The sequence below is a fragment of the Larimichthys crocea genome, chromosome XIX (assembly GCF_000972845.2).
Source record: "Larimichthys crocea isolate SSNF chromosome XIX, L_crocea_2.0, whole genome shotgun sequence".
Lineage (NCBI taxonomy): Eukaryota > Metazoa > Chordata > Actinopteri > Sciaenidae > Larimichthys > Larimichthys crocea.
In genome coordinates, this window is record NC_040029.1 from 1,157,544 (window position 1) to 1,182,114 (window position 24,571).

The 24,571-nt window shown below is 42.2% G+C and overlaps 1 protein-coding gene across 1 annotated transcript; it reads right to left on the bottom strand.

The window, feature by feature from the left end:
- Positions 1-772: 772 nt before the first annotated feature.
- Positions 773-23,528, bottom strand: LOC104936888 (transmembrane protein 47). Its single transcript, XM_010752983.3, has 3 exons — positions 22,504-23,528; positions 9,671-9,811; positions 773-6,166 (listed from the first exon to the last, which is right to left on the bottom strand). The coding sequence occupies exons 1-3, from the start codon at positions 22,730-22,732 to the stop codon at positions 5,988-5,990; spliced, it is 549 nt and encodes a 182-aa protein (XP_010751285.1). The 5' UTR covers positions 22,733-23,528; the 3' UTR covers positions 773-5,987.
- Positions 23,529-24,571: the final 1,043 nt, after the last annotated feature.

Sequence of the window (24,571 nt, forward strand, 5' to 3'; positions counted from 1 at the left end):
CTTCATATAAAATAATATCTTTGTAAAGAGGATGTCAGGATGAGTGCTTTTATGCTCAGTTTGTTTTTCTCCGTAGTAAGGTGTATGCTACTAGGGACTGTTCCAGTTCAGTGGAACTTTTAAAGGTGACTTACTCAACTCAGTTTAAGAAGAGCACAATTCAACACTCATTATGATGCCTGGCGTTCAGTTAGGATTTAAACACGTGGTAAATGGTATCCAGTGGTTTAAGGGTAGTGGTAGCAGCATGAGCATATAGAATATGTTCATAATCCAGTGTGAATTGTGTGGTGATTTTTCTCTCTTTAAAAGAGAAACAAGCTGCGTTCTGATGTAAGAATACAATTAGATTTTTTAAAATTTTGGTTGAGGTGATCAGCTATTTATAGATTTGACTGTGTCAGTTCAATTCCCATTGTTGTGAAGTGCAAATATTTTGCCTTTGTAGTTTAAAAAAAACAACTTTAAATGATTGAATCGAGGTCGTCAAACAGATTGTAACCTGGAACAGTCAAGTTTGCAGCGTAGCCGATGGCATACAAGATGGTATCATTGGCATAGAAATGGACATTGACTAAGTAGAATATCTTGGCCTAGATATATTTTTTGGTTAGTCCGCTGGGTGCACTTATTTCGTCTTATCTTTATTTTATATACAAGTTTAACTCAGCATAGTTGTAGTTTATATTCAAAATAACTCTATAAGATTACACTGGAAGTCAAATAGGGTAAAGTTTATGAAAGAAAGAAGACGTGACAATAAAATGAGACATTCTGTTCAGTGCTTTAATGTGGCAACGTACAAAGAGATAAATGCTTGTTACTGACATCTCTACAGTGGCATCTAAAACATGCCAACACACATGCACGCACACACACACACTCTCTCTCTTATCTCTGTCAAACCTCCTCATCATTCACACACATACATTCATACACACTTCCTAAATCCCTATGCACATCATTAGACAGTGTTTCTCTCCAGTCTACAGGGAGATGATGCATAAAACAGAGCTGTTTCTGTTTGCGAGCCTCTACTTTTCTTCGGTAAATTAATAACCAAATAAATGCTAATAACTACAAGTCAGACCTGGGATAAAACATACAAAGAACCAGCATGGGTCAGGAACCCTGGGGCCACAAGTAACAAGTATAACCTATTAGGGGGCAGTTATAGCTTGTCACCCAGCTTGTGGAGTTCCTTTTAGAAATCACACTCCGGAGCCAAACACAAATAATTTTATTTACGCAGAAGCACGTTGAAGCGCTTCATTAAAAATCAAAGCATGTAGGTCATTTCTGAAACTGGTGCAAACATATTTGCGTTGTCATTCAGAAGCAGAGGCTCATAATTACAACTGACGTGACATTGATTTCAGCCTCCCAATTAAGAAACCAAAACACGCCGCAGCTTTAACTGTATCTGCTCCTTCCTGAAGGCAGCAGCAGCTCGGAGGAAGGAGGGTGTATTTGTTCTCTGCATTACCAATCCGAAACGTAGTATTGTCACTTTGAATGTTGGATAAAATAAAAGCAGCGGCACAATGTTAAACAGCCTGACGGTATAAAGCAGTAAGTCTTTGATCTGAGACTAATCTGGCAGGGGATTTAGCTCCCTTGCCAGATATTTAAGGAGTGTTTATGTGTTTGGCAGGTAAATTAAGAGTGCTCTAATAGCAGGCGAGACCATAAATCAACAGCATTTTCAGGACATCAAATATTGCACATAAAAACTAATGTGTTTGTTTTTGATTTTGAAAGCACTAAATAGCTATTTAGTTCTTCCATTACTATATATTAGTGGATATTGAAACTTTTCCTGTATATTTTAACCCAGGTCTGTTACAGTGTTAGTGCCTACGGTCACTCTACACCACCAAAGCACAGAGACGTTTCTAGGTAGTAAAAACACCCTCACTAAGCTGTGATCATACAGTATTAAATACATTAGCGGCCATATCAAATATCATGATCTCTATTACAGCACTTCCGTATTGTGTCAGGACTCCTGTTTCGCTCTGCTCGAAAGAAGTGACACACACACACACACACAGAGTCAGGTGAAGCAAAATGCTTCATCCGTGATCTGACAGAAAATCTGGTGACCCAACAATTCTGAAACACTGATTAACCGGAGCCCCACCACTGAACACAGTGAAGCTGTGACATCGTTTAGATAAAATACTAAAGAGCAAGGTCACATGCTGAAAAGCACCCGCTGACCCATAGAGCTGGTATGACTCATGGAATAATAACAATGGATTTCTGAATTCACTCAGTGCAGAATAAAACGATGGGAAAACCGTGACATCCTGTCACTATACATAAAGAAATCCACATCTAAACATTGAAGTTTAGGATTTTGTTGACCCTCCTAAGACCCTACTTTCATATAACACCCATCAGTTCAATACTACCTATGAAATATACACTGTGAATTTACAACATGAGGTTTATGTCAGCCTGAAAAGGCTTGTAAAGTAAGATTAAGTGGCTTTAGTCTGCACCACATCCTGCCCACAAGGCTATTCTTTAGTAACGCTTTACATTATAGCCTGCAGATTACAGTGACAATATTTAGTACAGGCAGGGTACTAATGAACTAGTAAGATGTATATAAGTATATTGAATAATGGGATAACGCATTTGTTTTCAGGGGTTACTTGGAAAAATCATTAACTTTCCAGTACATTTTAAATATACAGATTTATTTAAGCCACTTTGGGCATCAACACTGACATATTATCCTATAAATATGCCAATTTATACATCTAGCAGTTACAGAGCAACATTAGCATTCATATAGAGTTGTGTTCGTGTCCATCTAATGAACATAAGTCCAACATTTACTCTCCTTTTAGCTCTGTTTTGGTCTCCACCATCTCTCCATACCCTCTATATAAATATATAAACAAAGGAATAGTTGCTCATTTTGGGAAATATTCTTAAATTGCTTTATTTCCCAGTTAAATGGAAAGATTGATACCAATCTAGAGCCAGCAGCTGTTTAGGTGAGCATAAAGACTGAAAACAATAGTTAGTGTGGCTGCATGGATTAAACCTTTAAAACTGTATGGCTAACGAGAGGTGAATAAGCATGTTTCCTAACATCTAAAACCATTCCTTCCCAAACCTTCATTGATACCCTGTATATACTAAATCATGACAGTGTCATTTGTGGTCTGTAATATAAAGCGTTATTGAAATCTGCTTCCCGTCGCATCAGCTCGCAGTCATTAAACCCTAAATGAGCTGATTTTAGAAGCCCTGCTGGTGTAGTGACAGAAAGGACTGCCAAAACAAATGCAAGATCTCCACATCAAGAACAGAGGAAATTATATTGTGCTAAACATCATCGTGTCAGTTTATATAAAATAAATGGACATAATTTGTGTGAGTGGACATTTGTTAAGATGGGGAGGGAGGCAGCCTGGATCCTATTTTTGGGTGATTGTTTGACAGTTGACAGTAAATATGTGACAGTGGAGAGTACAAACAACACGCTGCTTGTATCTCCAAAATGTCAGCCGGAAAATTCTGAATTTACATCCCACTCTCTGCACAGTGTGTTTTGAAGGAAGAATGGAGGTCAGAGGGTGAGGAAAGTAACTGTAAGTAACAGCACACAGGGGGAGTTGAACTTAAACTTTGGCTAAGAGAGAGCATGAACAGGCATTTTCACAATGAAAGCAAAAATAGCTTTATTACCTGCTTTATCAGCCAATCTAGAATTGAAAATCAATACAGAAGTCACAATATTTGTTTTTCCACTCACATCAACAAGCAGAGATCACATTTGATCCATGGCTACCACCCAAACCACTGGTGATTTGAGCCAAACCCTGAGGGCAGGGGAAACCGTGGAAATGAGATAAATACTGCTTAAATTCACATCAGCCTGTTGGGACATGAAAGCAGTGATTATCAGGTGATCTTTTCTATAAGGTGGTGATGCCTTAATGTAAGATACAATCCTGATCCTATACCGAATGCTTCCCAGCATCCATTAATGCTGACATTTGACACTGGCTGATATTGACATTTGCTTTTCCTGTGCCAACAGATGCATGCCCGGCTTGTTTTCCACCAAAATGTACACACACTGGGTTCAGGGCTGATCCCTGACATTTACTGTAGACAAGGAGACACATGGCCTGAACTTATCAGTAGTGTCTACTGATCCGGTTTATAAATAGTCAGCTTCAGGGGCAATGTTTACATGTACACAATAATCCATTGATTCCTCGTGCTGGGAGGCAATTATCTGACTGTGTCCTTGACAGTAATCCTATTATGAGTTATGAGTTTAATTCTGATCTGAAACTGTTTTTTCTGTCAAAATCAACAGCATTCTATATGAGTGTTCATAAAAAACATTTTCGACATGCTTCAAAGTGGATTCTCGTGGCACTACACTGGTTTGAGTCTACACTGGTGTAGGTATTCCTGACTCTAGGCCAGCCACAACAGGTGCACTTTATGGAGTACCTCAAGGGTCGATGCTTGGTCCCCAATACTTTATTTCCATTTACCTTTTTTCTCTTGTGTGTAGACAGTTGCCATTTTTATTATTGAAGATAACATCATTTTCAGAAATGTTAATCCCACCACAACTGTTCTCATGACACCCCACACACCCCTCTGAAACTAAACCTAAACCCATGAATATAGTGCAGTAAGTAGCAAATAGGGAGTGATTTTGGTTACCACCCTAAACTCCATTTATCTCCAACGAGTCTAAATGCAAAAGGCCACACTTCCCTTTCACCTCCACTAGAGCAATGTACTTGACAAAAAGTCTGACAAAAGTGTATACATGCTCCAGGGGGCACCTAGCAAAGTCACAGTTGCCCAAAGGTGTCTGTGATTGTACTTGCTTTACTCACTTTAGCTGAGTGTTTAATCATAATATTACACTCAGGATGCACAAATTCTAACTTTCTTAAAATGCTGATGTACATGTAAACACGCCGACTGAGAAACTGTACTGTATCTGTCTGTGGCGTGTATTGCGTGTACTCCGTCCACAAACAGGATGCAGAAGGCGCTGCACCAGAGGAAAAAGGATGCCCTGAATGTCATAGTGTGGAGAAACTCGACTCAATAGGGAATCGAAATTTAGCAGACCCTTCAAGGCAGCTGAGCGCAGTCCTGTCTCACACCTCCGACCATGGCTAATCAATCATGACAGCTGCATGTGCACACCCTGTGGGTTGCCGCGGTAACAGACAAGTGGGTCGAAAACGGAATATTGAGCGGGTGTCTTTATTTTATTTTCCCCTCCTACCTTCCCCCAAGAGGAATCTATCTGTCTTATGAAAAGTTATGAAGTACAACTGTAGTGTCTGATCCTCTTCCATGTCCTTGTGAAAGTTCAAGAGCTCCATTGGACAAAATGACACAACTCCTAGCTAAGCACTGACGATGATGAACTAATGGAGCAGGAGACTGGGGAATAGATTTTCAGAAGAGAGAGAGAAGATGTCCAACACGAGGATTTGATGTTTACAGGTGAGGATACACGTGCTGTTGCATGTGCATGCGAGCGTAAACGTGCAGTAAAAGCCTCCCAGTCTACCATCCTGTTTCCTAAATAACAGAGTCAATAGGCTGAGTTGTCAGTGACATAATGAGAGTAGTTCTTGCAGTTATATTCACAGGGAAGAGAGGATGGAGGCGGCATCTTCAATGTAAACCTCCATCCTTTGTTACTGCAGGTTAGTCAGTTCCTCCAGTTGTGTCACAAGTCCTAGGAATAAAATACCTTCTTCTGTTAACTCAGGCACAAAAAGAAATCCACCAAACACCAGCTTCACCCCATGAATTTTCCCAGGGTTGGGAAACTTGCGGCGATGCAGTTATTGGCTCAAATCCAGTGTACAGTTCTTTGGAATTGAGCCATTAAATAAAATACCCACAAACCCCCTCTTTACCTCATCAATACCTCTCCAAGCATGTGACTGAAGGTTCCTGGGCTTGAATCAGGGCTAGTAATACTCTTCATAGTTCTTGGGGTTGAGGCAGTAGAGTATTCCTCCACCAAAGGAGAAGATGGTTCCCCCCCAGGCTAGGCCATATCCCCAGTTGAACTCATGGTAGATCCTCAGGTTGATGCTCTCGATGAACTTGATGGGGTAGAGGACCAAACTGCAGGCCTGGAGGACAACTGGAGGATACATGCAGACAGTAAGTACAAGGAAATGTATCAGTTCTATAGGAAAAGTATCATTTCTATTGGTTTCCAAGCAACAAATCAGAATAACTAAGAGGTTATGACTAAATAGTAGTTTTAGGGAATAACATTTTTGTGCACAAATTGCAAAAATAATGGGTAAAAAAATGTCTAAAAGGAAAAACCTCCCTATTAACTCAAGAGCATAATTAAGTATGAATGCCCAGCTTTCTGGTCAGAGTGCTGGATTTTAATAAGGCGCTGGACAGCTTTTCACAGAAATGGGTGAAAGAAAAAAAAAGCTTGTGCTTATGGTAAGACAGCTCCCACTGTTACTGTGTTTATAGCTGTTGGTGAATACTGCTCTGTGATCACTTTGCTGATAGTTAGAACAGATTTAGAGTTTCAGGCTGACAGCTGATTCATGCTTAGCCTATTGTTCCTTCCAGAGAAACATCACAAAAACTTGTGCCAATCTCTTGTCATGATCCCAAATAATATTTATTAATATTTGATTGAAGGTTTCTTGTGAGTGAAGTTTTGCCCGTATACACTGAAGGCATCCTCCAGTATGCCTGCGGCATCTATTGTGCGGCATATTTTGATGGACAGCATTTTATACATTCTAACATCACTAATATCCAGAAATAGGGAAAATATATATAATCTATGATGACATTATGGCAGTATGTTTTCTACCCACCTGCTGTGCGCACAACCATGATTGTGAGTGGGGAAACCTGTCCCCATAGAGACAGTTTATTGATCATGGCGAGGCTGAACCAGATGATGAGGAAGGGAAAAAATAATAATTTGAAGTGGATTACAGCCAGTCTCTATATTTAGTACAGCTATCACAGCAAGTTAGCAGGCTGGGTACCAGCTGGAAGAGGCAGAATTGTTGTAAATGTTAAAAATATTTATGTTCTGTGTAATTTATCTATTCTAATACAACAGCTGTACAATAACACAAATAAGAGAGTCAACGTGGAAGAAAGATATTTTTACTCACAATAGTGTGTTACACAGTAGGGGGTCTATATTTTATTAATATGGTGTATTCATTATTAATTATTGAATTCTGAACACATTTCCTCTGATGTAAAACACGTCTGCTACACAGTCGAATAAGTTTGGGTTCAAGGAATTTTGATCGCATAGACTTTTCAGCCGTCATGTACAAAACAGTTAGGAGAAAAATAGCAGAAATTAACATCGACTGGGTCGAGAAGAGAGTCACATGCCCGGAGGGGATATGGTTTAGCTCTGTTGAGTTCATTTAGCACATTTTTAGAAAAAACAATATAAATCAAACTTGATCAGGCAAGAGGGAAGGAGAGGGGGATGATGGCGGAGAAACAGAGGAGTGAGGGTGGATGGAGGAGGTAGAGGGATGAGACAGAGGAGGATCGGAGTTGGACGAAAAGGTCAACGGAAGCAGGACGAGTTTAACGATGGATAGGATGAGGGGAGGCGATAGGAGGATGGAGAAGATGGGAAAGTTTTAAAAGGGAGGGGTGTGAGAGAGATGGATGGCAGTGGAACAAAGAGGAACACATCAATCGTTATTTCTTCAAAGGGAATTCATCTAGGGGGGAACATAAACAAGCACTGAATGCATAATATCAAAAAAAGAGGCAAATATTAACACAGATGGTGTGGAAAACAAGCCTTAAAGAGGTAGCTGGTTGTTAAGAAGGGTGTATGTGATCTATCATTCACAGAGGGGTCCCTTTATAGTCCACCCGAAAACACTTTGCCTCTGTATATCACTTAGAGAGGCTGTTTGTGCCCCATCAAGGGAGAGAGAACAAGCACATTTTGACAGCTAGTGTTTTTGTTTATTTGTTGTTAAGAATTTCATAGTTTTCTAAAATGATATATTTATAATAATTGTAGCTTGAAGTATGGAGTGCATTTAGACTTTTTGAAAAGTAAAATGCTCCTTTAAAGTTTAATGTCGTTTTGGTTACAATCCATGGGGAAAATGAAACGCCTCACAAGAAAACATTCAGAGTTCTCTGGGAGGTTTTTATTAGTTCATTGCCGTGAATGCATCAGTAAAAGCAGAAACCCAGATGTTTGTGGTTGTCCCTCCTGGACGGATATTCTGGCAAAAATGGTTACAAAGTAAAAACTTAGTCAGTAGTTGTGAAACATCGACTCACCAAGCTTGTAGCTTCACAGCAGAACATAAAAACAATGTTTTGCTGCCCTCTCTGTTCGAAAGCCACACCCAACAGTGATGTCACAGTGTCCTGACACACCCCGGGGTACACTTCTATGTCACAGCGAAAACAACCTTTAACAGCAACCCTTTAAAATTTTGTTTTGCAAGCTAAAGTTTATCATTTAGAAATGACACATTGGGTTGAAATCATTTCACTTTCAGATCGGGCATCAAATCTGGATGAATGTGGTGAATACAGCACAGTGTTTTGTCAAATTCAAATTGCTACAGCTTTCATATAATAATGGCAGCTATGGCTTAGTATTTTCTGCCAACTTTAATGCCAAGGTTAATGGAAAAAAACATGGTGACCAGAAATAAAATTGAATTTTCACATAATACATTCATAGCATCATTATCAGGAGACTCTCGTGTTCCTGTGCTAAATAAGAAGGTTGAGGAAAAGGTTCAAATGGGAATTAACAGCAGGGGAAAATACTTCTGACTTTGTATCTCTGTTCAAACTGGAAATGTCACACTGTATGTTTGCTCTGCTGAGGCTAAAGACAGAAAAGCCTCTCAATCATTACAGCGTGCAGAATGATTCGATTTGAATGTCAATCCAAACATAATGAGGATGTTTAATTCCAATCCGTTGCATTTCCATTTCTCACGCACACTTTGAGAGGATTTTCCAGAAAGACACGACTCCCAGTTCCTGAAAAGCCACGTAGCTTCTGTAAATCTCAATCTCTTTAAGTTAAGAAGATTTCCTCTTTAGTGTTGAATCTCACTTCTGCGCTTTGCAGTGTGATCGAGGAAAAAATGTCCAACAGGCAAAACATCAAGCTTTACAAAATGAAACATTTCACACCTAAAAAAAATGAAATTTTCCAATTATTCCCGGGAGGTGAGAACGCGGAAAATGTGGAAACTTGACAGTTGTCCAAGCTGAGTTTGGGGCTGGCTGAGGAAATTAAACGGACAGGCGTGACACTCTGCCCCGAACCTGCTGGGCTTGATTCATAAAAATAAGATTTGCTCTAAATTAGTTTGAGGCAGAGGAAATGTGTGTGTGTGTCTGTGTGTAGCCAGTGTGTGTAGTCGCCTACTTAATGAGTAAGTAAGGATTATCATTTAAATGCATGTCAGTGTTCAATGTGATTACCCTGCAACCTTTCAGTTACCTTGTCTAAATTGACTAATTAAGTGCCTGTGCGTGTGTGTGTGATTAGGTGTGTGTATTTTAGTACATAATGAGTGTGTGGCCTTCGACCCAGGTTTGGTGTAATTGTGTATGGACTACCGTTCATTGTGTGTGCTCTGACCTGCAGCAAAAAGCATGAAGGCGACGGGTGCGTAGAATCGCCGTCTCGTCCCGATGCACACTGCAACCAGAGCGACCAGGAATGACATCAGCACCAGGGCTCCACCCCCTAGCAACAGGGCCAACGTAGCAACCTGCCAGTCTGGAATGGGAAGGATGGAGGAGAAGAAAGTAAGGAGAACGCAACACACGAGCAACGTGTTGCATAAAAACATTTGGAGAACATTCATGAATATATGCAAAGCAGTGAACGCACACCAGAGTTTAAAAAAAAATGAAACGCACAAGACCTTGAGGGTCGTCTGGAAGACGAGACAGAGCCACAAGAGACATATTATTTTAATTGACATTTTATATTCACCATCAAGTATGTTGATTAGAGAGAGAGCGAAGGAGGGGGAGAGGACGAAAGGTTATAAGAAAGGTTTAAAAAAGGAAGGAATGAAGAATAAAATCGGAGGGAGTATAGAGAGTGAAGAAGGAGGGAAGAAAGAAGGAGAGCACAGGTACATGGAAGAAAGAAGGGGGGCGAGGGATGTCGAAGAAAGAAGGGGGCAAGGAGGGAAACAAAGGAAACACAATGAATGGTGGTAATAATAAGCAGGAAAACAAAAGAGGGTGAAGGAAAGAGAAGGAAACAAGGAGGAAGAGAAAAATTGGGGGGTGAAAAGGGTATGAAATGAAGGCAATAGAAAGAAAGAAGGAAGGAAAGATATTGGACAAAAAAAGGAGTGGCAAAGAAATGGAAAGCTAGGAAGAGAGGAAAGAGGGGATGGGGAGGAAAAGCGATGCAATTAAGGAAACAGAAGGGGGAGGAAAGGAAGGGAAGAGGACGGATGAAGGAAGCAGAGGAAAGGAAAGAATACTGGAAGGGAAAAAAGAAAGTAGGAAAGTAAAAGGAAAGTGAGGAGGAGGAGGATGGGATTAATCAAGCGTGGAAAGAGGAAAGAAAGAGAAATATGAAGTGAAGTAGGAGATGGACAAAAGAGAGAGGGAGCAAGGAAAGATAGAGAGAAGGAAGGAATGAGGAAGAACAGGTGATGTTAAGGAGGGAAGGAGGGACGACAGGGGATGGAAAGAAGTAAGCAAGGTTGGGTGAAGGAAGGAAAGCAACACTGGATAAGGAAAAATGAAGAAAGAGCGGAAATAAAAGGGCGGAGGAGGGACAAATGAGTGTGTAGGATCCACAAAGGAAACAAAACAAAGGGAATCGAGGAACAAAGGGAAGCTGACGTAAAAAGGAAAAGACAAGTTAAAGTGAGATGAAGAGAGGTTTTGGTGGCGGCGGAGGCGGCGACCATCTCCGAGAGGGTGATGGGCGATAAAAGAGGAGAAACGCGCAAGTGGCAGAGGCAGCGGCATAATGTTACAAGGACAGAGAGAGGGCAGCATGAAAAGTAATGCCAAAGGGAGGAGAAGGGTGGTGGAAGGTAGGGGGGGAGAGAAGGGGGGAGGAGAAGGAGGAGAAGGAGGTGAGGACAGAGCAGCGCTGAGTGAAAGTAATGAAGAGGGAGAGCACTTAGTATACCTGAGCTGACAAAAAGCCTCGGCTAAAAAGCTTTACTGGCACGTTTTCAAAAATCTGTCCACATTTATATACGGGAGGGACCGTGATGCACTCTGAAACACACACAGACACATGGTCACATACAAACACACACATCAAACCACTGCATACATGATCAATAAAGGCAAACTAAGGCTTTATCACATGCAACTATAACCAATCAGGAGCAGGCGACTACACAGCTAAATCTGCATACACAATAAACACTACAGGACAAGTTGGAGTGAGCGGCTTACATAACAAGAGCCGTCAAGAGTTTGCTGCAAAATTAGTGTGACAAAGTTGGCCTCTCGCTTGTTTGCTTTACTGGAAGCAAGTCCACTGGAATGAATGGATTCAAAATTTTACATGCTGGTGGGACTGGGACTGGACACACACACACATTCCTGATCATGTAATCCATTTGGGCTCAGGAGGAGAGAAGAGATTTGACCATTCCTCTAACCTTTTCTTCCATCTGTCTGCTTTCACACTGTGATCAGATGTGCTGCTGTCAAATTGGCCGTAGCTCATGTAAGCTGCTGTAAAAAAAACCTATTCCTGGACCTAAACTAGCAAATTCTGTGGTACAAATGAAATAAATAAATAAAATAATCTGCACTCCTTCGAGGACATACAGCAGCTCTTAAAAAGCATGCTTCAATTAAATGCATCTGACGTAGAAATGTAGCTGTCAGCCACCGCACAGCAGTTGACATCAACAGTCCTGCAGGGTTATTTAAGTGAAGTTATTTTTTTATTTTCCGGCTATTTAAAGGTGTGTAAATAGAGGCGATGCCTAAATTTACCAGCGCGGTAAAAAAAAAAAAAGCTTATGAAAGATGGATGGTGGAGGGGAGAGATAAGGAAAGATGAGAGATTTAGAGGCATAGGGAGGGAAAGAGAGACGGAGATGGTGGTGAAAGATGAGATGCGGTGGTGGGTAGTGGGAGGCAGAGAGGGAAGGAGGAAATTAAAGATGAAAGAGAGCAGGAGGAAGAGAGGAGAGATAAGAGAAGGATGCTATCAGAAGCATCTTGTAATACAAATGCAGAGGAGTTTATTTTAACTTTGAATGATGCGGCTGATTAATAAGGTGACGCCGTAGTTCACCTATTCAGCTTGATTAAAATGTTTCCCGGCAACAAGGTATTCCTACAAAAAAAGTTCAATTTCTCCTCCGTAGCCTCTGATCCACCCGTGTGGGTTTGAATCTGTTTGCTTTATATATTTGACACACTACAAATTTTTGGATTTGGCTTGAAGTCATCTCAGCAAAAAGCAAACTACACTAAGGCCGTTCTGTTGTTGCCTCCCCTGAGCTTCCCCCCTCCGAAAAAAATAGCCGTGTAGAAGCAGAGCTACAAGACACACATGAGTGGAATGAGGGTTGGCAGACCCAGAGGGAGGCGAGGTGTAGCGAGGTGGAGGGTTAAAACAAGCCTCTCATGAGGTTCGGGTGGTTTTTCATTCATATTTAACTTCCCTCCAAGCACAGAGATGGTTCACTCTGTGGAAGCAGCCTCAACCAATCAAACGAATGAAACCAAAAGGATAACCAAACTATATATTAAAATATATAAAAAAACAATTCTATACCACTATTGGTTGTAAAAAAAACATCTATAGCATGTAACTTGGGAACAACAAATGTAGTCTGAAAAGTGAAAAGACAAGTAAACGCCAAAGCAAGGTCCAAGCTTGTTCAAAGTTCTGAATCGGCAAGTTTAATAATGGCATAAGGAGATCTCTCTTTGAGGGTGGGGCCTGAGATTGTAAATTATGGCGTCGGAATGGAGTAATATGGCATCCGGATGTGCAAAAGTTGGAGGAAGATATACAGACATACAGTAGCTCTTAAAAGGCATACTTCAATTAAATGCATTTGACGTAGAAATGTAGCTGTCAGCCACCGCACAGCAGTTGACATCAACAGTCCTGCAGGGTTATTTAAGTGAAGTTATTTTTTTATTTTCCGGCTATTTAAGGTGTGTAAATAGAGGTGATGCCTAAATTTACTAGCGCGGTAAAAAAAACATCTACTATAGCATGTAACTTGGGAACAATAAATGTAGTCTGAAAAAGACAGTAAACGCCAAAGCAAGGTCCAAGCTTGTTCAAAGTTCTGAATCGGCATAAGGAGATCTTTCTTTGAGGGTGGGGCCTGAGATTGTAAATTATGGCGTCGGAATGGAGTAATATGGCATCCGGATGTACAAAAGTTGGAGGAAGATATCCAAATATGGAAGAACCGGAGTAAAAAGGTGCTGACACCATTATGTCAAGACGCAGGCTCGAAGTGGGCGTAGGGGCAAGCTGGGGTAAAAATATCGTCTTCGGTTCAGCTCCAGAGCTAACTGAAAAAAAGAATTTTTCGACTCTTCTTTGAATCTTTTTTGGACCTTTGGAGACTTCAGTAGCTCGTCATCATCACTGTAGTAAAAAAGTGGTCTAGATTTAGGATCTGGCCTGGACTCATCTCCCATCCACCTCTGCTTTAACATCATCTGTCATATTCCAGATTCATTTAAATTGACCTTTTGTATCCACTACCCTTTGATATTTCAACCATCACTTTTAGGTAACATTTTGACCATTAGTTCAAGCATTTAACTCTTACTCTTGGCTAACTATCAGTTATTCTTCCATAACTTTGATCTTACTGTTTCGACTGTTCATTCATTACGTTTAGCGAGGTTTTTCAACATCACTGCTCATTTGCCAACTTACTTCCCATCTGCTGTATGCAAACTGTAAACCCTACAGTGAAGATCGTTCACATATGATCATTAATAACACACATTTACTGTCTACATCAGAGATGACATACAGAAGTTGTATATTTTGGAGCAAACGCGATAGAAATCATCTCCAGCTGTTGATGCAAATGTCTCACTCCTCATTCACACACACACGATGACAGATTCAAATCACGGACTCTGTGACACATGCTGTAGAATTTCCCCTCTTTCTCACGCTCACTCAACACGCAAACTTACGTGTATGTGTGACTTGCGAATTAGTGCTTGCTGTTTTAGCGGTTTCACACACACACACACACACAGACCATTCTGTGCCGCGTTGTGAGAAATACCTCTCGTTGTAATGTGACTGTTTGCCATGTGACGGGATTACTGCGGTGTCACTGCAAAGCCACTCCAAGCTGTCACACTGATTAACTGCTGTACTACCTCTGGTTCCTGTACCCACAATGAAAAATCAAGAGTGTGCACATGCACTACATTAGTTATTATATCAACAATTTAGTCCTGACCTTCATACCTCAATATGACAACCCATACAATCAAAGCTGTATACCAGAACCCGTTACCAGCAGATACTTCTGAGTCAATTCCAGACCCGACCCTTTAATTTGAGATCCAGTAAGAGACGCAAACAGCAAAAAATAAATAACTAAAAATAAAAGGCTCAGTATTGGCTGCAGACAAAAGCAGAGCTTCAGGGTACTATAAGGGCACACGACTGCTACAAGAAATAAATAAATAATAAAATAATGGAGAGCTGTGTGCAGATTGCGATGCAGAGGCACCCTTCATGTTTTTCAGTGGATTATGTTCACTCGTGTTCCATCTGCTCGGATCAACTTGTTGGCAGAGCATCACACTGAGAATTCCTGGGTAATTTGGGCACAGCTGGCAAAGTGTGGGTACCTTCACGAAGTACCGGCACTGAGATTTTAACATTACTGACCTTTCCGAGCTTTTCTGCATACTGTTGCATAGCTACTGATATTCACAGTGTGGGATCATCTGAAGTTTAGTGGCTGACTTGGAAGACTTCAAAAGCCTACAAACTACTTCTGAACTAATTAGCATGAAATTTTACAGACTTGCCCAGAGGCCTGCTGACTTTGGTTGGCTTGTGGGTCAAATATCGCACTTATCTTCAGGATACTCTGGCTTATTCCTACAGTCCAAATACATGCAGGTGGTGACTCTAAACTGTCCGTAGGTGTGAGCATCCACAGCTGTACTTTACGTTTAGTGCTAAAATGCTATGGTTGCAAATGATAGTGTGTTAACAGGCTAAACTGAGGCTGTATTCAGAGCCAGTCAGGCAATGTGAATCACCACAGGACTATGCTGCAATGTGTCAGGGTGGGTGGTTGGTTGTGTTTTATTTCTTTAATTCACCGGCTCACTCGATTCTGGCGCTCCCTCCGTCTCATTCACTGTCAGTGTCGCTCAACCCTCAATTTTTCTGCAGCAGGTTGAAGCGTTTCTTTTTCCCCGCAGCCCGCACTGCCACAGTCTTCAAGTTCTTATTTGGCTAAAAACACTCCGAAACTCAAAGTGACTCCATTTCTAATTTCAAAATTGTTGCTGATTATTTTCTGTTCATCCACTAATCAGTTGTTTCTGATCTATAATAATCTTTATAATGTGAAATGTAGAACAGAAACTAATCAGCTTCATTTCTGAAACCCCCAGAAGTTTTTTTTAAGGGGTCCGAGCTGTTAATTAAGTGGTGTGAAATCTTTTGTACTTCAGCAGAGTGGATTTTAAAGTCTTTTTTGAATGCTTAGATGTAATCAAAGACCAATTTAATAACCAAATATGAATAAAAGCTGATAAATCAGCCTGTTTCCTGGTGAACATGGCTGATGAAAGTTTAAAACAAGAGGCTCATTATGAAAAATATGAATATTGTGACTTGATACCAGAGGAATAACTGTATTTAACACAAATTTGTTCTTTTATGTCCACAGATCATTTATAATTTGTTTATTTTAAGACTGTTTATGTGCTGCAACATGCTGCTTCTCTGATAATGTAAACGCTTTGAAGAAAGCTTGATTTGCATCCACCAGAAGGATTATATGTGTTTGGGCACGTGCACATCCCCTTCTTTCCATATCATGCCCCCAGACTGTGTGTGTGTGTGTGTGTGTGTGTGTGTGTGTGTTTTGGGGATGGCAACTGAGAGCTGTAGGTTCTCGCCTATTCCCCTGTCTGTCTTCCTGCCACAGAAGTGAATGCCACATCATTTCCCATTCCTTGTTCAGCCGCTACAAATAGAACGAGCGTCTCTGGGGGCTGAGCTCACTGAGAGGAGAGATGGAGTCAGAGGAGAGGAGGGGAAAGGGGAAGGAGGGTGGAGACAGGAGGAGAGAGAGGAGGAAAATAGGGGGGGAGAGACTTGACCCCGGAGAAAATGGAAAAGAGATATGGAGACGGAGAGGGCTGAGGAGGAGAGGGATGGTGAAATTACAAAGGGAAAATGATTAACATTAGAAATGTAACAATAAAGCCCTCGGGGAGGAGAGAGGGACGGGGAGGTGGGAAGACTAGAAGAAAGGAGACAAAGGGGAATGAGGAACAAACAAAAAAAAATGAAATGGAAAAGAGAAATGGGAGTACTGAGAAAAAGACAATTCATTTAGGGGCACAGATGAAAAACGCCCGGGGAGTAAAAGCATCGGACGGATCGATAGACTGATCAAGAAAGATGAGGAGGGCAGAGAGCGAGGAGGCAACATTTATGACGCTTTTTGACTGATCTGAAATCTGTGACAACGAATTTCAGACCCACATGTGGGTCAAAACTGACTCATCTGCACTACATTTATTTCAAAATCACATCAGAAGCGAGCACAGGCTTTTATTCGCAAATGTGTGAATATAAATGAAGCGGAAAAACGCTCATCCATAAAGCTCATTGCATAATTTTAAACGAAATATAAAGAGTGTGAGAAAAAGATGGAACATATCGTAGTTTTCTGACTTTTTTAGTGTCTCAGGCTGTATCCAAATCCAACAGCGAGCCTCTGGAATTTACTCTCAAGGTCAGACGAATGACAAACCTATTGGTAGCAACAGCGCATCTTTGGAGCAGATACGGACGTCAGAAATCAGAGAAAACAAACGGGGGAGAAGAGGGATGAATGAATATAGGAGACGAGGAGGAGGTGGTTGAGCCTGACAGGAGGATGTAAGGAGGGAATAGAAAGGGGGGCAGAGAATAAAAGAGAGAAAGAAAGCCGCTTGGCTTCCAGGTGTAACTTCTTCGTGTTCAAACGGTGTGTGTGTGACAGGTAGAGGCTCCTCTGATGTCTGCCTATAAGGCCAAACACCCACTGGAAGATTTTTTTCATCTGAAGCTGTGTCCTGTTTGCCAGACACGAGGGAATTGAACTCCAGGAATTTCTGCGTGGAGTCGACTTGATCTCATACGCCGGCTGCTTGTCAGTGATTGATGTTTCTATTCTGTCATGAATATCAAAAATCCCTTTTTTTCCAGACATGGAATGTAACGTGGCTTCATCCGTGTGTTCATGTGGATGTTCTTGTTGTCATTCCGGCACATGTCTGTTGCCGCATCAGTGATGGATTTCAAAACTTATTTTGTGGTTGAAGCCGTAATGATCGCCGCCTCTTCTCACGGTTTCCATCATTCGTTCGATTTTAATTCCGCTGCCTGTTTTGATTTAAGCCTGCCGCCTGTTTTCTAACGTGTGACAGAGCCGACGAATATAATGAGAGGATGTTCTACCTGCTTTCGCTTATTTCTTTTGGCAGCGGGAACGAGATGCAAACACCAACACAAGCAGTTATCTATTTACACATCCAGCAGGACAAAGGAACAATATCGTTTTGAGTGTTTATAATTTCATTCATTCATTCCACAGGGGAAAAACAAGATTAATCTCTATGCATCGTGTAAAAAAAAAAAAACATCTTCACCAACATCCAAATTCTAATTATGACTGGGAAACTCTGCTTTTTGTGAAAGCTCCAAAATATCAAACTTGGCACTTAATAACTCAAGAGAACCAGCCAAGCGTGGATGCCTCCTGTCAGCCAAAGACTCGTTCAATGTAATTAGATTGAATTTAACTCTCACACGGCCGACTCTGTAATCATACAGCCATCTTGAGTTGTTAACATGGGAATTTGTCTCATCTCTCTCGTCGCCTCCCACATGACGGCGACGTGGGATTCAACCTTTGTTGCGTGTCATCCTCCACCTCGGTGGTTCAGTCGTTTTCCGGCCTCTCTGTTCAGCAATAAAAAAAAGGCGGAAAATGCTCCGTGCTACTTTGGCTGACCTCGTGAGACTGCCGCTGTGACTTTTACAGGCACTTATTCAAAAACATGAGACCGAGATGTTAAACTGCCATCACATCTAAAAGGTACACGTCTGAGAAGGGCTTCAGATATACAATATATGCTATAACTGTATCGGCATCAGTTCACAAGGAAACTTCATATTCCAATTACTGCAGCTGGTCTTTACACAATAGTTCTGCTCTACCCTGCACACTGAGATTCTGCTTTTATGCTTTTGATTTCCCGTCTCAGTCCAATTAATTAGAAGCTACGTCGTGCATGTTATGAACCGCAGATTTCTGACTCTGACTGAGATATTAAATGATCTGACTCTGCATACATCACAGCAGTTTGCTTGTTGTTAGGAGCGAGGGGCATTTTCATAGAGAGTGTACAGATGTAGCAACTTAAAAGTTCCCGTGTTTCCGTGACGGGGCCGTGACGGGGCCGTGACTGGTCCTTGACAGGTCCTTGGCTGGCCCGTGACCGAAATGTATTTGTCTGGAGCTGGTGGGTTCGCTTGTTAGTTTAACCCTTAGATGTAGTCTTATCCCTGCGTTTTCAGAACCAGACTTTTAATGATTGTCTGGTGACAACAATGTTTTTTTGTTTTTTTTTTGCAGACAGCAGCGCCAGGGGAGGTGATTAGCACAACTGTATCTAGTTGTCTAATCACTCTACCCCCTTTTTTTTTTAACACAGTAGCGTGCTGGACCTGGGGGGGCAGTCGGTGCAGAAGGAGACTGGAGTCAGACACACAGCAGACAAAGACGAGGCCTGCGATCGGGTGCATTGTGTGCGAAATGTGTGCCGTGTCGCCCTGACCGATAAAGTTCCCTGATAAACGGGCATCAGTGCTGAGAGAGTCTGTCACAAGCTGTTACTGGTGGCATCAGTGCTGAGAGAGTCTGTCACAAGCTGTTACTGGTTGACTATAAAGGTATCCTACATTTCCCAAAGGTATTGTTTTTTTAATGTTTAAACAGCCATAATCTACACTATGAAGGCGGCTTCCTATTGGTCAATTTCAGGTCCTCAAACGTCCACTTGAGGCTGGCTCCAGAAGTGAGTCAGTCTCCGTAAGTCCCCATGTTCAAATGTCCAACTTCACAGCAGAAATTTGTGCGTCACATCATGAAATGACAATGAAAAGATTATCAAAACCTTTTGTTTTGACAGTACACCCATACAGATTTTAGCCAGTCAGTAAGTCATTTTTTAATAATGGTTGTTTTTATGGTTTGTTATCGCTGTTTTGTTTTATTGCTTCTTGACTATTTTCCAAGCAGCAACTACCATGGCTGGGAAATGAAACCAATGTGGAAGTGCCAAAAACTGCAGTTCCTCAAACGTCCACTTGAGGCTGTCTCCAGAAGTGAGTCAGTCTCCATAAGTCCCCATGTTGAAATGTCCAACTTCACAGCAGAAATAAACATGTTTACAGCCTGGTACAAAAAACAGTTTTGGTCTCTGTAGCTAATTTCCCCGTTCATGACAACTGTACTGAGGGTGAATTTATATACAACTCACCTGTTCACATTATATTAAGGCTTAAAGTTATGCAGGATTAACAGCTTGGTCACTTTGATTGACAGGTAGGTGGCTTGTTTGCCTCAGCTCCATGTCACTGCCCATTTTTAGATTAGCCGGGAGGCGGAGGAGGCAGGTCTGCCAGGATTGCAGCAACCCACAGTGAGCTTTTCAGAAACCTGCGAGGGACGTCATGGATATGACCTCTATTCTTTATACTGTCTTATAACTTGACATGCAAAATGTGAGCAGACTTACAAGCGAATCCACTAATCGCTGCGATTCCATTGAAATAAATAGATCTAGCTGTAAAAATGCCGCCTTTTATAATGCCGGTGCGGTCAGGCTTTACACATGAACACATCTGTATACACTGTTACATATTATGAACAATAGAAATGTAACATTTATAGGTATAAAGATGTGTCATCTATGTTTGTCTTTTTGAACAGTATGGTGGCTCCAACATCCCGACGCTGTAGTGCCCGAGAGCAAGCCAATTAACAAAGCCAACTTCAGCAGCGGCAGCACTGCGGAAGCTTTGCCAAGCAGGGGGAAGGTTGAAAAGCCAATTCTCCTGCTGCGATCAGCTCAGTTTCACATTATTACAAAAAGGAAAAATCATCAGAATGAGTGAAAGGATGAGCTAAATTAATAGAAAGTGCCGCTTTGGTCCGTGCTCAGGTGCTGGAACAAGCCGAGGGAGCTGGCACAAGTGGAGAGTGATTTATTTCTATGAGTCAATGTATGTGTGTTGGTAGGGCTCTCTCTTTCACACACATACACACATACACCTGTCACGCCAAGACATCTAATTAGGTAGGGAGTCCTGGTCTGGAGTCTGGATGTGCATGTATGTGTGTGAGGAGAGAGGAAAGAAAGAGCTGCTGAAAGTTGTGGTCACAGAGTGTGTGTGGGTGTGTGTGTTAGTGTGTGTGTGTGTGTGTGTGCAGGTCCTCGGAGAGGAGGTGCGGAGATGTAACAACAGAAAAATCAGAGTGTGACATGAAATATTCAGCCGGGCTTCAGAAGAGACTGTCCAGAAATAGGTCAGCTCAACGCGGTCGCCTCTTATTGGCACAAACACACACACACACACACACACCCACTAACACACACTCCACACGGTCAGACACTCATCCACTTGCACACACACCTTTTTTTAAATGATCCTTTTAATGCCCTCATGTGTAATTAGCACCAGTCGGCTCCCGGTGTGTCTCAACACTAGTAAATAAAGTCGCTTTCACCTCAATTAAAGTAACACTCGTGAACTCTTGTTTCCCTGGAAACCCGAGTCGGCATCCAAGATGAAGCCCTGCTCTCCCTCCCCAAAAAACTGCAAGACCTCTCCTGTGTGCGACAATAAGGCCGTTTGCTAGACAACAAAAGAAGAGGGAGGATGATAGATAACGGAAAAACAAGAGCACGACGGGGCGAGCTCTACGTTGAGACAGCACTTTTTACCCCCCTTCCTTCTTCCCTTCCTTCTTTCCTTCCTTCATCCCTTCCTTCTTCCCTTCCTTCCTTCATCCCTTCCTTCTTCCCTTCCTTCTTCCCTTCCTTCTTCCCTTCCTTCTTTGCTTCCTTCGTCAGTGTTGACAAACGAATTAATTAGGCGCAGGTAAGTGGCAACACCCAGGAGAGTTTGATGGGCTTTACTGTAAAGGTGGTAGCTTTTAGTTTTTGCAGCGTTAATGATAGAAAGTAGGTGAAGATGCACAATCAGGCTTGTGTTTTAGTTTGATTCCCATGTTCAGACATGATAACATGCACAGACTGAACATTAGAAGAACTTAAAGTTGCATTTTAGGGTGTCAGAAAACAGTGAGACCATTAAAGCAACTTATTTTGTCTGATTAACAGTTCAAAACTCAAAAATATTCCATTTACATGACAAAATAAAACCAGAATATATGCATATTTGATAAAAAAAATGACTTATGACTCATCAAAAGTGTCTTCAGCTCTGATGCCGTCATCAACAGGCCGTTCACCTCTTCCTCGCTCTTCATCCCCCCCTTTTCCCGAAAGACCCCGAGGCCACTGGTGCACCCATTAACATCAGCGTTAGTATTTACCACACGTTTGTGCGTTTGCACAATGTCACGTCTGCAGCTTTTTTAAGTGGCAAAAGAGGAACGGGGAGAGTGTGAGGGCATGTCACCGGGGGCTGTGGTGCAGGCAGAACAAACAAGACATTTTTTGTTTCTCATTGTCCCCCCCCCCCACCCTCCCTCTGATAGGAATAAAATTTGGAGTGTTATTCTACATGAAGCGCACTCCAGGTTTTTTCCCTTCATTTCACCTCCACGATAATTAATGTGGAGATCCCAGAGGAGTCACGGCTTGACAGTTGCTGTCAGGATGAGGCTTTGTTATGTTTGGATAGAGACAGTGGGGAGTCACCATACTGGTCAGGACAAAACCTCTCCATGGTTGCTAGAGATGATTGTCTTGGGGCTTTCTCCCTCTAGGAATGCCTTACTAGAGGTGAGAGCATCCCTCATCATCATCATCATCAGACTCAGCATCACTCTGAACAACTCTTTGTTCTCTGCTGAATACACACGGTGACTCCCCTCTATGCTGTCCCATGCGCACCGGGGCACGATGGATGAATGGATCGGTTGCTTTGATTCAATGAACCCGCACATAGTGACTTTCCCTCCCGCCTCTTGTCGTTACCTGAGCCCAGAGTGCTGTTGCACTGCCAGTTCTCGGTGCTCGCCGGCTTCCAGCAGGACTCCCACAGAGACAGGTAGTACTGGTCGTCGGCGGTCACCCACGCCGGGCTCATCACGGCTCCCACATCCAGACAGAGCGCCAGGAAGACGCACACCAGCCCGACAAGCTTGAGCGGTGTCAGCGGGGAGCTGCGCGCCGACTCCTCCGTCTCGGTGACAGCAGACGACATTGGCGAGGCTGGAGAGGCGAAGACCGGTTCCAAAACCTGGAGAGGATGCTGCTGCTTGTTGTTCTTGTTGTTGTTGAGTGTGTCTTTGCTGTATCCCTCCCAGACAGTGTGTGGATGTATGAGTCGGGGCGGGGAAGTCTGAACTGAGTTGCTGCTGCTGCTGCTGCTGCTGCTGCTGCTGCTGGTGCCGCGGCAGCCGCCTGCGTTGCGCGCTGGACGGACGCTGAGCACCGCTGCCGCCGCGCACCGGAGATCTCCACCGTTTACAGCGCTGACGTCAAGGCTCCAAGGGATCAGCAGGTGCTACAGGGTCCTAAAGAGAGAGAAGGGGGGAAAAGAAAAGGAAAGGAAATACCACTTAGACTGTAGGTGTTTGAGAAACGCAGAGGTCATGCGCCCACATTCCATAAAAAAGATATTTTCACCACCAATCAGCCAAACGCATCCAACTTTAAAGCCTAGTTTATTCTGCTCTGTCAGGTATTTTATTTTGGTAGGAAATCACCTTTATTCTCAGGTTTTATTCCAATATTTTGAGATATTTAGTCATTTCAGTGCCTAATTTCTACAATTTCATCGACAACATTTGAGTTTTCCAAGTCTGACTCTGAGTTTACAGACTATAAACAGTGAGATGAGTTTTTTTTTTTGGAACAATATATTTATTAACATTTTCTTACATACACCTACACTTGTATATACATACATGTCATTATATGAAATATGTAGGTCTGTGCTCTGTTATGGTACAAGTGTCATAGACATTTTATGCGTAACTTAAGGGCTTAATACAATTGCGGGTATTTGAATTTATTTTTAGAATATGAATTTATATTTAGTCCTGTTGTAAGGTTTACATCTTTTGGCATGTAAAAGACACATATCTATTAGTATACGTTCACTTTTATTGTATTTATGACCTTTTGGGTAAAGACCTAAGACAAAGAACGCAGGATCCATTGGAAATCATTTTTTCTATTGCTCCTTTAACCTCTTCCCAAAAAAGTTTGATCTTATTGCATTCCCACATACAATGGAATAACGTCCCCTGCGCCTCAGTGCATTTTGTACATGTGTTGTTCCTGTTCTCTTACTTTCTGATCACTGTTGAGATGTAAACTGATGACAGCATGGTTCGATTGTAGTCTGAAGAAGTTCTCAGGAGTAGAAAGATGATCGAGGAGAACGGAGATCAGCAATTCTGAAGGTTTCCTCCTGCTGGGGGGTGTTCTATCCTTTGTGGACCTGCAGAGATTCACTGCATGTCCAAATCAGACACAGTAGCAGTTTGAAGATGCAAGTTGCAAAAAGTGATCACCAAATCAGATGATTTTTAGTTGACTGGTATGAAATCTGATTTATCATCTTCTCACCCAGCTGTGTCAGAGAAACTGGACTGTGTCTCACCTCATTAGCCCTTTATTCACGGCTTCAGGAAAATTAGATTTCGGGTTCATTGTCAGATTAAATATTAAGGAGTTCTTCTGCAGGGAGGCAAAGAGCAGAAGAGACGATGACGGAGGTGGAGAAAGTGGGAGGCACATGAAGGAATATTATTGTTTCTTCTGCATACTAATGACAGCGCCAGAGAGGAGACAGAGAAGGCAGAGGAGGGAGGCCGAGGAAGCAGAGGTGAACTGGTTTAAGGAGGCAGTGCCGTCCGTGTGTTTATCCAACCGGAAAAAAAGAAAGGAGGGATGGAGAGACTGCAGGAAGGAAAGGATGGCCTTGTTTTCTCTCCATCAATAATGGACAATAATGAGCGATGATGAGGGAGAGACAGGGGGAGGCAGGGGAGCAGAGGAGGAGAGAGGGGAAGGGCGGCAGATAGAGGTGAAA

What these genes read in the sequence shown, in the direction of transcription:
- LOC104936888 (XM_010752983.3), bottom strand. Translation starts at nt 22,732, where the DNA reads ATGTCGTCTGCTGTCACCGAGACGGAGGAGTCGGCGCGCAGCTCCCCG. An exon ending in CAACAGCACTCTGGGCTCAG is followed by an intron (nt 9,812 to 22,503) that starts GTAACGACAAGA and finishes TTCCCATTCCAG; the next exon opens with ACTGGCAGGTTGCTACGTTG. An exon ending in CTTCATGCTTTTTGCTGCAG is followed by an intron (nt 6,167 to 9,670) that starts GTCAGAGCACAC and finishes TGTATCCTCCAG; the next exon opens with TTGTCCTCCAGGCCTGCAGT.